General features: G+C 37.3%; 1 protein-coding gene across 2 annotated transcripts in view; it reads right to left on the reverse strand.

Annotated features, from left to right (window-relative positions):
- The window catches only part of BABAM2 (BRISC and BRCA1 A complex member 2), a 160,965-nt gene that overhangs the window by 27,608 nt on the left and 118,321 nt on the right, over positions 1–15,036 (reverse strand). For both annotated transcript variants that reach the window (XM_059841228.1, XM_059841230.1), the window contains 3 exons: positions 10,232–10,331; positions 8,226–8,296; positions 6,705–6,787 (listed from right to left, as the gene is read on the reverse strand). In XM_059841228.1, coding sequence (XP_059697211.1) covers positions 6,705–6,787; positions 8,226–8,296; positions 10,232–10,331 — 254 coding nt within the window. The remainder of the gene's footprint in view (positions 1–6,704; positions 6,788–8,225; positions 8,297–10,231; positions 10,332–15,036) is intronic.

A 15,036-nucleotide genomic window follows, 5' to 3' on the forward strand; every position in this document is an offset into this window, starting at 1 on the left:
TCAATGGTTCCTGGGATTTGAAACAAAACTTTTACTTCACTCTCACCTGTGGTCAGTGTGACATTATCCTGCAGGTCAAGAGGACCCTCTGCTGCCACACCTGCTATCCTGTTCTTCCAGCCTTTGCTTCTTGCAGGCTTGCAGCTTTCAAAACCCAAGCCAGTGTAATCCCATCTGGCCCACACAGCCAACTAAGCCACTCCAGGCATTTTTAACTGCAGTAGAGGCCCACTGCATCTTCCCACTCCTGAACATCACGGTTTTACTCTTTTACTCTTCAGGCCACCTTACACAGTACTAAAAGCTTATCCCTCTACTGCTTTTTGACCTGAAGAACTACTTTGTGAAACACACTCTTTCATGACACGCTTTCTAGACCACCAGCCATTTTTGGTGCATTTTGTGAATCACCATTTGAGGATGATGCAAGACAAACATCAGGATCACACCCCTAAGCTTCAGGGAGCAGACTTCTGGCTGTTCAGGGATCTTGCTCCTCCCATGGAAGACTCCTATGGGATAATGGTCCTGGTGAGAAGATGGGTCCATGATGACCTCCTCCTAGCTCAAGAACAGTCTATCCTAGTGAGCAGAAAGGCAAACGCTACCAGCAGGAGGCCTACATGGATGAGCAAGGAACTGATAAAACTCAAGCATAAAAAGGAATCCCAGGAGATGTGGACACTCCCTGAACATGCAGAGACAGGACTGGGAACGTCAGAGCTGACCTAGAATTGAATCTGGCAATGTGAGTTAAGGACAACAAGATGGGCTGCTACAGGAGCAGCAAAGTATGACTAGGGAAAAGACAGGACTGCTGCTGAATGAGGCAGGGGGAGTGCTGACAAAGGAGACAGAAAAGCAGCTTAAGCACTCCCTCCCCTTCTCCATTTTGAAATTTATGCATCTTTGTGACCAGTTCCATCTCTATGCTAAGGTGCATTCCTTATTATTCCAAAATGAATTATATTTCTATTTCATAAAAGGTATTCAGCACTTGCCTCTGTGTGCTATTGCTGTCATATATAGATTCTTAGAAAAAAATTATTTTGGTGACAAAGTGATTGTCATTGCATAGAAGGAGGAAAGAGAGGGAAGACTGATTCAGAAAATGTTTCTTATCTTGATGCAGCTCTTATTTCTAGAAATTTCATATCTCTAATAATCCTGTGGTGCTGTGTACCATCCTGTTTCTTTTCTGAAAGCATTACCTGGTATTGAACCCAGGACTCATCCATGAAACCCCTGCTTATCAACTCTTTCTGGACTGAAAACAAAATATTTGCTTTCTACTTGCTATTATGAGCAATTTTGAACTTGGTGCATTTCACATCTTTAAAGCAGATTCTCATCTTAGAGAAAAACTATCTGTCAGTTACCAAAGCATGTAGACACAAACCAGACACGGACTAAGAAGAATAATCACCACAACCTGTACTCAAGTCCTGCCCCTGTTAATTACTTTTTGTGACCTAATTATTTCTTTTCAAAAATTGAGTGGATAAAATAGGATTATATCCTTTTTCCGTGTTGGGTACCTTTTCTGAGAATTTTAGTTATCTGTCATATACTTGGGCACACAGTAGTCATACTCTATATATATATATATATATATATATATATATATATATATATATAAAAATAAAAAAAATCAACAGTTCACTTTTCTGAAAAGTGCAATTTTGTAAGAAGTTATTACAAAACCTTTCAGTCCATTTGTTAAAGTTCTTGTAGTTGCTGGAAGAACATCAATTAATGTCTGCAGCAATATACTACAGTTTTAGAAGTGTGGCAAACACACATATTTCTCAGAAATTAAAAAAGTAATATCCACAGCAAAATGACATTTAAAAATACCTTGCCAGTCCACCCACATCAGGCCATCTATAAGAGTTTTATAAAGCTAAATTAGTGTCACAACTGTTGTTTCCTGTTTGTTGCTGTCCACACCAAGTTTCATGAGCTTTCTGCTGTCCATTCTCCCTTTTTCTGCAATTACAAATAGGAACCTACAACTAGCTTATCCTGAGTGGCATGAAAACAAAATGATCCTAGAGAAACAGAAAAAGAGGAAAAGAAAACCACTTTTCAGATTCACTTGCATCCATTATGAATACTTCTATAAAAAAAAGTCTCTTTTGGCTCACATACAAGTAAATAGCCAAGGTAGAATCAAAGGAACAAAATGTTTAAAGCACTCTTAATGTCAAAAATAAAATTACCAGCTTTCAATAAAAATTTCAAACTAAATCTACTTGCCAGTATCCCTTAGAAAAAAAGGAGAAAAATACACTATGGAGAAAAATGATCAGCAAAAGACTCATTAATTTTCCAAATGCTACAATTCAGTCCTGTGATTAGCCCCTGCCTAAACCCATGCCTAGTTTAGTGCAGAACTGTGTGCCTGTGACTCAGGCTACTTTTCCATCATGCTGCCTGTCCACAGCACTGCAGAGCAGCTGCAGTTTTCACTGACTTCAGTAAGCAAGAGACACTTCACTACACAGGAGATGGCCCAGAGAATGCTTTGCTCTGAGTGACTGGAACAATGTGCAAAGTTTTGAAGAAACCTGGTCAGTTCAGGTTTTGCTGCAGGCAGAACATGCTTTCAGAAACTCTCAAGACAAAATTCAAAGAAATACATGGAACCAACTAACGTACTGAGTCAGAGGAGAAGACCACCAAAAAGAAAGACACTTATTCCCAAGCATAAGATCCAAATTTGATTATCTCTAGCCATTTTTACATCACTGGGGCTTTGTTAATCACAGTTTCTCATTTAAGAATGAAATTACAGTCTTATAAAATATTTACAGATTGTTTTGATCAGCATTAAACTTCGCATTCTAGACTCCTGAAACATTTATTTTGTTATGCTTGGCATTTCTGCTGAACTATCCTGCTCTCCTGACAGGACCAGATACCACCCTGTTATTCACATGGTCATGTTCTCTTTCTACCGTCGTTAGTTTTCAGAGTCATAAATTCCCATTTTCATTTAAGGAACGATGAGAAGAATAAAATAACAGTACTATAAAAGAAAGTTAAAACACCTCATTAGATAAAAAAACTCACAGAAACAATCTAATGTAAATATTCCACTCAATACTTGGCCTATTTTTTCAGGACATGGCTCGGGCAGACAAGGTTTCTTTCTCATAACTTTTCTTGAAAAGACTGACAAACGTGTGCAGACAGCAATATTCAAACAAGATTGCATCAGAAGCTGGTCTTGGTAACATCCACCAAAAACCCCTGAATCCAGAAGCAGGTGCCTACCCAAAGCCTGACACTCATAAGGTATAGTCTCCCTTTAGCCAACTAATGCCTTAGGTCCCTTACTTGCTTGCTTCTCCCTTGTTTCAAAACTTTCTTCTTGCTGGGATGCTGTCTGTTTCTGATCTATCCTCTACCAGAGACAACAACCTACCTGCACAGACAATTAAAGGGTAGACAAAAAGCTCCTTATGTTGGCATTCCCATAGCAAGAATGATCGCCATTTAAACTCGAGCTTTTACATGACCAGCACTTTGGAACTCCTGGGTCAGTGGCATTATCCACAGAGAAATTGAAATCCCTTACAGTCAGCCGAGGTCATTTCCAGCAAATGTTCCCAACCGACTTCACCTTGACTGAGATCCCAAACCAGCTGGAAATATAAATGCTGGCAGCCTTCAACATTCTCTACCCCCTAAATATTGTTCAGTGAAACAAACCCTTTTTAGTTTAATGGTTGTCCTTTTCAAGACATTTTAAACAACCACTAACACAAGCAGTGTTTCATTTGCTACTGCATACTGGTCCAGCTTCTGTCCATCTCTTTAGTGCTGATAACCTAAAGATCTTGCAAGATAAAAATTAATCTTTGAAAAGCCCAAATACAGGTTGCTTCAGAGTTCTACTCTTGTGTTTATAACAATAATGCTACTTAATTCTTAATTATGCATAGAAAAATGTAACTTGAGTCTTCATCTATTGATTGGTTACTGCATCAATGGCTGGACTTGATCTTAAAGGTCTTTTCTAACCTAAATGATAATTTATATATGGTATAAATACATAAACTGTATACAAGAACAAGAATACAAGGAAATATCTGTCTCCAAAATCTAATCATAGCTGATTTATAAACAAGAAGAGAAAGTCTATTGAAAAGTGAGCAGCCTACTGAAGTTTACTTACAAAGCTTCATACTGGGACTTATTCATAAACATTATCAGTATCAAAAGCAGTAAGCTTGATTAACGATTTCCTTTCCCATGTGGATGCATGAACTTCTCTAAATGTTTATTTCTTCTGTCTTATATTTGAAAGCACTTGATTAATTCTTAAAACTAAGTCACTAAAGAAACAGTTCCTTTGACTAGTCTTTGATCTAATATAATAACTCCAGCAGCTTCATTAGTCTAATGATTAAGTTTGCAGCTATGTAGCTCCTCGGTGTTTTAAGGCAGAATGTGTAGACTGTGGTCTTCATTCTGTAACTACAGAACCAGTCTTTTTTTTTTAGCATATGAAGTTGTTCTAAGGTTATTTGGCTTCAGCAATTCAGAACTATTTTTTTGTTTCTCTCCTCTCTAACCCACTTTACTCAATAAAACTATTCTGAATAATTTCAACTTCTAATGTTTTTTGCTTCCTAGTGTCCAAACAAGTTTGTAACTCTCAAGGCAAACAGCTGCAAAACAATGCCAAAGTTATTTTGGAGATCTCTGAATCCATCTTCTAAAGGAAAAACGACTCATGCTAGTGTTTATAAATCTCACCTAAATCGCAATCTCAAACCTAAAATTTTAACCAAAATTTAGAAGCCAATAAAATGTACGATGGTGACTTTCATTTGATATGCCACAGTGCTTGCTGTATACTGACCTATTTACTCTCTTCTGAATACTTTATCTACATACTATAGTAAATATATAAAGTAGAACAGTTTTCAACTTATTGCTATCTCTCCCAGACATTTTATTAGATGCTTGCTAAATATTCAACCATAATATACATAGTTATGTCAGTGGTTAGGAGATGAAAGCCTACATTACTTCACTCAGGAAATGAAGTGCAGGTTTCGGTCCTTTCATTGCAATATCCTTCAGTGCATGGACCAGAAATGCTTTTGCACTGAATTGTTCAACAAGTGAGTGATGCAATGGCTCACACAGCTAAGCACTGTATGATTTCTAAGGCCACAGGGTTAATACATAGTGATAAACTATTCAGTTATAATTGTAGCTTTCAGGCCAGTTTAATTTAATACCATGAATATTACACAGTTAAAACTTGCTCTGTTATTTAGCAGAAATTTGAATTTTGATTCCCCTGAAATCTAAGTGATTCAACATGTAGTAAGGTATATTACCTCACAGCACAAATCAAATCCACAGGAATTTTAACATTGATTAAATTAACCCAAATACGCTGGGAAGTAAGAAAGGTGGGAAATCTTCAGGAAGGCTGTACATAAAGAAGTGTCGTCTCATAGAAGACAACTGTCCAGTGATCAGCTCTCCATTGTAATTGAAAGTAAAGACTTAATGAGGATAATTTTCACAAAGATACCACTTCAATTCTATTTTTTCCCCCAACACAAACTATAATAACAGGATGGAAGAGATTTAATTTTAGGTTTGAGTTTTCAAAGATCATTAATGATTCTTAAGTTCATTGGTGTGTGGCAAGGTAATCTTAGGGCCTAGAAGGAAAGGGATAAGTGAGACCATTTTTTATGATCTGCAGCACAACACAGGGTAAAGGACTTCTCTGAACAACAGCAATCCTGACTTCCTGCATTAAAAACTCTGGGACAAATTTCTATGACATCATCAAGACAGCAGGAGTCTTCCACATGAAAAGCTAGCCCACAATAAAAAATTACGTAATATGAAAGACTCCAGTGCTAGAATGCTATCAAACACCAATGCTGCAGGTGCCCACATCACAGTGCAATAATTTTAAACATAAATAAGAAGCATAACAATCAAATCTAAAGAGTTACATGACTGAATTTCCCCAGATCAAAGTATATTTGATATCTGTGAATTTCACCTTACCATAAGGAAAAACAGAAATTGAAACTTCAGGTAATATATAAAAGGCAGTATCAAAGCCCCATTTAATAATTTCCACATGGAGTAATTCCTATATATTTAAATTAAGAATGTGGTTTTGATGGCAATACAATCTTTATTTAAAAATTTTAAACAACAGCAAACTTAGCTACGTTGTTAGGACATTTTTGCTTACACAGTTTCAGTCTAGGAATAAGTTTTGGATCCTAATGACAATTTGCTGTTATTTCTTATGTGATATATTTTCTCTACATAAAGTGTCTTTACAGTTGTTATCAATGCACTAATTCCTGACAGGTACAGATGATTTTAGGTATTCCTGGATTGAGTCCTCATCACACTTTTGAAAAGATAAGTTACAACAGTGAACTCAATCTTGAGTCAGATTACCAGAAAACCTTCCCAAGACCCTTTTGGCATTCTGTAAAGCCAATGTTTCACTATTGGTGTGCATCCTCTCTCCTTCTCTAGATACAATTGAGATTTTGTGCTTTCTAAGTCACATCAAAAATAGATTAAGCACTGGATAAAAATAGCTAAAACTTTTAAATTGTTTCCTGTAATTGTACATTTTCCCTTTTGAACTTGTATCTTCAGAGGATAGACATTTATGCCTGAGGCAAAGTGTTACTCACTGTGAACAAGGAAGCAAAAATCTTTCCACATCAGCAACAGAGTAAGCTTTGTGAATCCTTCTGCATCATATTCCACCACACCACTATCAACAAAAACACAACAAAAAAAATGAGCACAATTTTTACCTTCAAATATGAATGAATATGTAAATTTTGTAATATGGGGCTTGTTGTTTGTTTGTTCAGAATCTTCCAGGATTTGCTTTTTTTATTAACGGTTACAATTTTCTAGCTAATTGTAAATTAGATTAAACTTTTAATCTCAGTAATTGTCCTAATTATACTGTGGTATTGGAGGTTGTTACCCAAAGAAAGGCCATTTTCAGTTTAAGATACACTTTTGAATGAAAGGAGACCTACTACCACATCTGCAGTGCTAACTTGATAAAAACTGTAGACACACAAATTCCCTGTACCTTACTCAAATTAAGATTATTTTTCAATCCTGTAGTGAGTGGGAGGGTAAGCAAGTAAACAAGTAGGCTGAGAAAAGTTTAAGTTTGAAAATTTGGAAGAGTATATATAAAAATACAAAACATGAGATCGTAACAAAAAATTATATATAGAATACTTGTTTGATAGATGGATTAAAAGTTTCAACCATCAGAAGCTGGTATTCTCCGTCTGAAGCAGTATCAGAACTCATGAACCACAAGGCAGATGTCATATAGTCACAGGAACATGTGGCAATTTCTATAACAGAGTTTTCTCAGAAGAAAATGAAATGTCTTGATAAAGATTGAACTTGCACTGACTGTTTACTCATATGTTCAGCTGAAGTTATTGTCATCTATTTATCATTGTATTAAATTTTGGTGCATGCTAGAAGCCATCTGTTTTCCTAACCTCACTTGAGAGACCTGAGATTTGAAGGGCTCCCTTGGAAGCAGAAACCCCTCATCACAACTAGCTAATGGCTTGGACTCCAGCTCAATTTGGGCAGGAAACCAAAGTGCCAACCCTTCCCAGTGCCACAGTAGCCCTGACTAATTGATTTGTGAAGCTAATGCGTCATCATGCCTGGCCAAGCACCTTTCATCTGCAGGAATGCAATATAACCCAAGAGCCTTTTCTCCTGAGACACAGAATACTGGTTGTTGGTGGAACAGCTGGTGTCCCAGCCCTGCCTTTACATTGAGCAGGGGTTTCTGGCTTTTGCAAGGCTTGGAACCACACCTGCTTCCCCATTTTCCCACCTCAGTCACTGTCTGTTAGTGTAAAACCCCTTTAGTAATTGATTCAGAAATGAACATACTTCTTCTGCACAAGGAAAATCCCTACTGTCCCTTTCCCATCATCACCTATTTTCTAGAAAAATCAGATTGGCCACTGGCACAGAAGTGAAATAATACTGAAGTACATTCTAGTATTGCTACAGAGAGACAATCTGTACACATAATTCTGTGAAAAATGACTAGACTTCATCTTATCCAGGGGACAGGAGCCACACAACCACAAACCATATGCAAAAAATGAGTGAGTTTCCCCCTACAGAAAAATATGCATCACAAGAAAACTTACGTTCCAAAGTGACTCAGGAAAGCTGCAATGTACTCTCTTCTCTTATGGTATCCCTGAATAACGTATTGTACCTTTAAAAAGAAAGAAAAGAAATCCAGAGCTATAAAAAGATTAAAAAACCCAAAGCCCAGTTTGTCATATATTTCTTGTTAAGGAACATCTATGTTTGACATAGTAGAATTTATGATTTAGCATGATTTCCCTAAAGAATCCTAAAGCGTCTTAAAAAAAAATTTTGGATCTTGCATACAGAATATCTTGTCAAGAAATCTCTTTAATAATGTCTAAGTGAAACTTAAGTCTTTCACAATAGGCTGAAGCACTGTTTAACTGCATGAGACAAACGCTGAAAGAAAGAAATGCTCCTCCTTGCCTTACTGAAGTTTGAGTAGAAATCTGTGATAGGCAAATCAGTTATCTGAACTGACAGTAAGCTAAGTGTCAAAATAACATTCTGGTTATAAAAGAGAAGAAAAAATTAAATTTCTTGCACAACTGATCTTGGGTGTTTTCTGAAGACTGCACCTCCAACAAAATCTTCTGAACACTAAGCTCTTTCACTGGTTTCATGCTGACTCAGGGAGCCACCTACTCAACTGCAAGCATCAGTTTCTGAGGCACTCTGGGTTTTGAAAGACTTCCATCCTGGCACAGACAAAATCCAACAATGCTAAATTTGGAGACTTAAGGCAAAATTCTCCTCACACCATGTATGTTTTCTTGTTGATTTGGATGGCATCACTTAAGAGAACAGTGTGAGCAGGGTTTGACCCATAACAAAAGCAATGCGTGTGTCACCAGGTTGCAAGGACATCTGGTTTACAACTGGTGACTTGGAAGTACTTATGGTATGGTTCTATATGTGGTTCCCTGTGTAAATTCCTTTGCTTTCCAGAACAAAAGCTAGCATTTTAAGAACCTTTTCTCCCTCTCTGAAAAGAACAGGAATAGTAGTTCCTTGGCTATGGCAATACTAGAATTCCTTGGCTGGCAAATGCTTTTCTAAAATTACTGAAAAAGTCTTGATACAACCACTGCTGAGAGCTGTCTTGTATAACTTAAATTCTATTTATAAACTCAAACATTGTCTTTTATAAAACACTAAGATTATTTTGAAGGCTTTGTGAAGGATCTGAAATGTTATTCTGGGAAGAGGAAAAAATACGATAAGTTTGCTTAAGTGCCTTCGTTTAAGAAAGGATAAAAACAGCCCGGTGTGCCTGCAGATTTTAAAAACAGAAAGTAATTTTAACAGAAAACCACAACAAAAACAACTCTAATGATAGATTCCAACATAATTATGGAAACACATTCTGAAGAAACTTTTTTTAAAAGATAAAATTATTCTCTTCATTTAGACAATTGAAAGTAAATATAATATACAAATAGGAAGCCTGTTATAGGTAAATTTCTAAATGTTGACCCCTAGGACTTCTTTTGAAAATTATACCTAAATAATGGAGAAACTTTCAAAATACTATAATCGTTCTTTTTTGTTTAAACAGTAAGCTAACTGGAACACAACCTTTTAAGCAACCTTAAGTAGCTCTTACTGTATAAACATCCAAAGAAACTGCTGATTCAGTTCATCTGGAGGAAACATCTGAGAAGAAAAATCACGGAAAGTACTCAAAACCTGCAATAATGACTGGGGTATGAGAACTTGCAACTAGAACAATAATATGCAAACTACACATCTGTATTTACTAAAAACCAGTATACTGCAATGCAGTATTGTACAATACAGTAACATTTTACCCTAAATCATAACATGCTGCAGTAAGAAATAAACTGCTCCAGGATCTGATCCCAAACTCACTTGTTTACCTAAAGGAGTCATTCTGTTCAATGTCATGCTCACGTACTCAGCTCTTACCAAGAAGGTATTCCCTGTGTAGTTCAGCCTAAGTATGCCTTGCTTTGCACACCTGGCAGAAGAATAATGTCTGTGAAAATGCAATACAGTGCATAAGGGAAAGGAAAACTGATTGTCTGCAGCAGCTTACCTTGTTTGTTAGCAGCTGGCATACTTGGGGTACATAGTCGATGAGACAACCTCCACCAGGAAAGGCTGGGATGTGAAGGGCAGATGATCCTCCAAGTGCACTAGAAAAATAAGTTAATATAAGAATACATTACATGTAGAGCCACTGGGATTTCAAAATTACTTCTGCACAGTTCTCTTTCCCTATTCTTGAAGTCAGATGGCCAAGAGGAAGTGCATTTTATGCTGTGGTGATAATAAAAAGTACTCAGTGATACCATCTACAAAAACAGGTTATACCATGACCCACTGCAAATTAACCACTGAAATCAAGAGTATCACTAATGCAAAACATTCTCTCAGGAAATATCTTTTTCATTGTGAACAATTCTGTTTCTTAGCTCTCATCAGTAAGATGTGGAGTACTGTAGTTCAGATACCTTGTTAGTAGGGGAGGAAAGGACCTGAAGTCCTTAGCTATTCCAAAACCCACTTCAGTCAAGCCAGCTAAGAATAATCAAAATAATTAGGACTGAGGAGTCATAGATGGCCAGATGCAAATATCAATCACGTCACCGACTCCAGTTTTGGGCTTCCCAATAGAACACTGATGTTAACCTTGTCAATCAAGGGGCAGAGAGCCAGAAAGATTATCAGGTACATGGTGATGTAAGGAGGATGCTGAAAGAAATGGGTTTGTTCAGTCTTTAGAGAACACTGCAGAGGGGGGATGCTGAGGAGGGAAGTTGAAGACATATCGATGCCTTCAATTATCTAATGGAAAATTAGAGAGATGGTGGAGTCAGAGGCTTCTCTGAAGTGGGGCTCAGTTGTGCTATGTCCTCAGAGGTGCTCAAAGCTCTGCTGAACAACAGGGGCCATGAGCTGGCCCTGCTCTGAGGAGGGGCTTGGCCAGATAAGCTCCTTCTTGCTAATCTACTTTGGTTTATTATTATAGTCTATGATTCTATGATTTTGTTCATGCCCAGTAGGAAATGACAAAAACAAAGATATTAATTCTGTCCATGCACATAAGGCCATCTGAATGGTAGGAATTCACAGAAATAAGGTAACTTCAGAGATGTGTTTAGGCAGCTTAACCATTTGCCTCTATCAAAGGACAGAAGACTGAAGCACACCTGCTATTACTCAGGATAATGGCTTCTTTGGTGTGGAAAGATCTAACACTTATTTAAATCAGGCTGTATAAGGCAACAACTAGGTAAAGTCCATGCTACTTCCTTCTAGCAGCACTGACCTAAATCTTTCTTTATAGTCCCTTACCAAATGAAAATTTGCATTACACACTGTGGATTACATCATTCACTAACCATCCAGAAGCAACTTGGACACCATAAAAATGCTTCAAAAGCTAAGTTGCTTTGGGTAGCCTCCTGTTTACATGCTGTTTCCATGACAAATTACATTGACTAGAAAGAAAATTTCTTCTCTGCAAAACAAGTCTCTTACTCTCCAACAGGATTTGGCCTTTTATTTTCCTCAGTACTTGATAAGAAACCACTTTGGTAGGTATAAAGGTCTACAGTCATGCACCCCTTTGAAGGAACAGAGCCTACATAAATCAAAAAAATCCCAAACTCATAATGAGGTATATGGAAATCTGCTACTCAGGCAAAACAGTCTGGGTTTAGCAGACTGTTCACCACATGGAACAGTTCTGCAGGTCTGGATTTTGCATATGCAACAATGAAAAAAAAAAAGCCCTGAGTACACCACAGCTACATAAAAAACAAACAAACTTTTCCAGCAGAAGTAAGACTTGAATGGGATTTTTTTTTTAACAGAATTCAGTTTCCCTGCTGCTACCCCCTTACTAAAATTACTCACACAAGAATATAATTTTGCAACTTGTGGATGGTTTAAAGCACTGAAGTATGACTAAGATGATTAGAAAGTTGGAACATTTCTGAAACAATATGTTCTTACAAAATTGCAAGTATAGCGGGTCCACCGATCTGTAACATTGGAGAATGGAAAACTTGACCTCCTGGTATGTTAGAAGTGGGTTGTGAACCTCACTTTAGGACATTGACTTCCAGTTTATTAAACTCCTTACATATTATGTAAATATATCCAAAAAAGCCTCCCATCTCATACAGAGAGCAACTGGTACTGTCCACTTTGCATCCTGCCTTGCCTCATGTGACACCAAGTCCTTCCAGCATGGACATAGCACTGAAGATGCTCAGATGACTACAAAAGGAGTTACTGGCTTCTCTCCGAGTTACAATAGCAGGTATGAAACTAGAAGTCATCTCTAACAGACTACACATGCAAAAAAAAACTTTCACTCCTATATCATCAGCTTACAGTACCTCTTCCAGACTGAATTATTATGATTTGTGAGTAAGGGTTTCCCATTTTACCTGTATCCATCTCTTGAAAGTAGCCATCCCGTAAAAATGTGTTGACGTAAATGGAAATCCAGCCCTTCTCAAATGAAAAACAGACTGCTAAAAGGTGTGGTTTCTGAGAAAGAGGCCCCTCCACAGAAAGGAGGCTGGAATTTCTAGTATAATTATCCTCTGAAAACAGAATAAAGCTGTAGCATATGTAATTTATATTCTGTAGAAATAATTATGGGTAGGGAAAATTAAGAGTGGACAGGTGTCTTTGTTCCCTCTATTGGGTCAGAGAATCTACTTATTAAATATTTTAATAAAATACTGCACTTGCATGGGACCTTGCCTCTGACCATCTCAAAACTGTCTATAAACATTTAGCAATTAAGATTCATCTGCCTCATTGAACTGATATTTACCTTTTATTTTTACACACATAAAGAAGCTATTGCTCAAAGTTTGATTTGACTGTGCTGTACTACAATGTCTGTCACGTTAAAGGAACATATTTGCTTTACTTCACAACCCTGAGACCGGGCAAGAGGATGTAATAATTAATTTGACTTATAATAAACCTGCAACTGAAGAAAGAAAAGACTTCCACAGTGCCAAAGAAGGACCTGTAAAGGATGCAAAATGGAGACAACTGGGCAAGAGAATGTCGCCATACAGCTCAATATCTCAAGGTTGCTTTTTGAGGTACCTCACAGTCCAATCAAAAGAAAAAGTGCCAAACAAAGTGCTATAAGAAGCCTTTTATAATGAAGGACATTCCATTTGGCAAAGTATTTCACCAGCACAAGCTAAAGATTGCTGCATGTCAAATCTGCTTTCCAGATAGTTGGGCCTCTTGGAGCACAGATCTTAAACACTTCTGTGTGCAATCAAGCTTTCCTTCTCAATATCAGTGCTATACACCCCTTACAAAAAAGCCCCATGCTCATTTTATCATGACAACAAAAAAAGTTAAACAAAAAGCATCAAGAGATATGATGAGGAAGCACAGAAAATTGCTCCCCTACAGCTGCCAGAGTAAGGCTAGTTTCAGTACAATCAATTGAATTGTGTTTGAGTTTTACACTGTTTTTCCCAATAAACTGCAACTTTTTAAAGGCTAGAATTCTAACAGTCTGGTATTTTCTGTAATTTTAACAATTCATGAAGCAACAGTCTTAGGGGATGCTATTTCATTTGGATTAGTACCAGATGAAGATTGAATACATGGTAGATCTACCTGTCTCAGAGATAAGGTTGTACAAACATGCTGGAACAAGGACCTGCTGGCCTCAGAATTTTATTTGCTTGCTCTTACTCTAAGCCTTGCTCTGCAAACCAACTTCATGCATCTCATTTTAAGACAGAGCAGAGACTCCTTGCAGCAAGGTCCTGTCCTCCTGGACTTCCAGAGTCAGTCACAATGTGATTCTGATCCATGGTCTGTGAATTAAATTGCATTTTGTGAGGAACTCACTACTGAATTCAACAAGTGCAGCAGTCAGCCTGCATTAACACAAGTTTTGTTCTGTGACATGCTGAAATACAAGTTCAGAAAGCATAGCTGGAGTATGTTTACATTTTTGCTGTTGACTGGTGCATTCCAAGTGACTTCTCTGTCTCTCAATGGATCTATTTATTCAGGCCAACATACAAAATGCAAAATTCTTCCACATTTTTTGATAACTTTTAATTAATTAAAATGTCTTTCTCAAGAAATCATCAATAAATGGCTTAGCATTAACTCACAAATTTAGAGCAGTGATTTTTTCTTGAGTATTTATGGGTAAGGAACCTGTTATTTGCCCATCACTTCATTAGAGAAGAAGGGTACTTGCAAGTTTCAACATCAGAAGACTGAATGCTTAGGAAGGCACACTTATAGGCATGCAGAGAGATGCTCTTACTCCTATCCCTGTCCCTACAGCTCTTGGGCCTGCCTAGTTCCCCTAAACTCCCTCATTAGCACCTCCTCTTCCCTGCAATTCATTTTGCTTCCCTCTTTCCCCAAAGAGAAAAAATGCAGGTTTCTCTAGATTGCTGGGAAACCTTTGAGCTAAGTCTGAAAAATGAACGTTATTTCAGATTACCCTCTACATCACAGTTTAAAGAGTTAAGTGCTAACAAGGGTTATGCTACTACAGCTAAGGACCTGTGCACACATAATACAGTTTATCTTTTGTGCTCCACTCTTACCCATTTTCAAAAATTGCATAAGCTTTTCTGTGAAACAAATATCACGAAGAAACAAACACTGACAGAAAAGCTATACTCTTAAAAGTATACCTTACTTGATCGGACGTTTTTTCTTTTAGAGAGTAGAAAATGTGCATTTGGGTGAAGAGGTTCAGAACTGTAAGAATCATACTTGTCCTGAATACAGTGTGATATAGCATTAAAGAGCTTTATACCAAAAGAAAGTGGTACATAATATTGACTGCACTCAACATTTCTAACTCCAATATATTCT

The sequence above is a fragment of the Haemorhous mexicanus genome, chromosome 3, assembly GCF_027477595.1.
Source record: "Haemorhous mexicanus isolate bHaeMex1 chromosome 3, bHaeMex1.pri, whole genome shotgun sequence".
Taxonomy (NCBI): Eukaryota; Metazoa; Chordata; class Aves; order Passeriformes; family Fringillidae; genus Haemorhous; species Haemorhous mexicanus.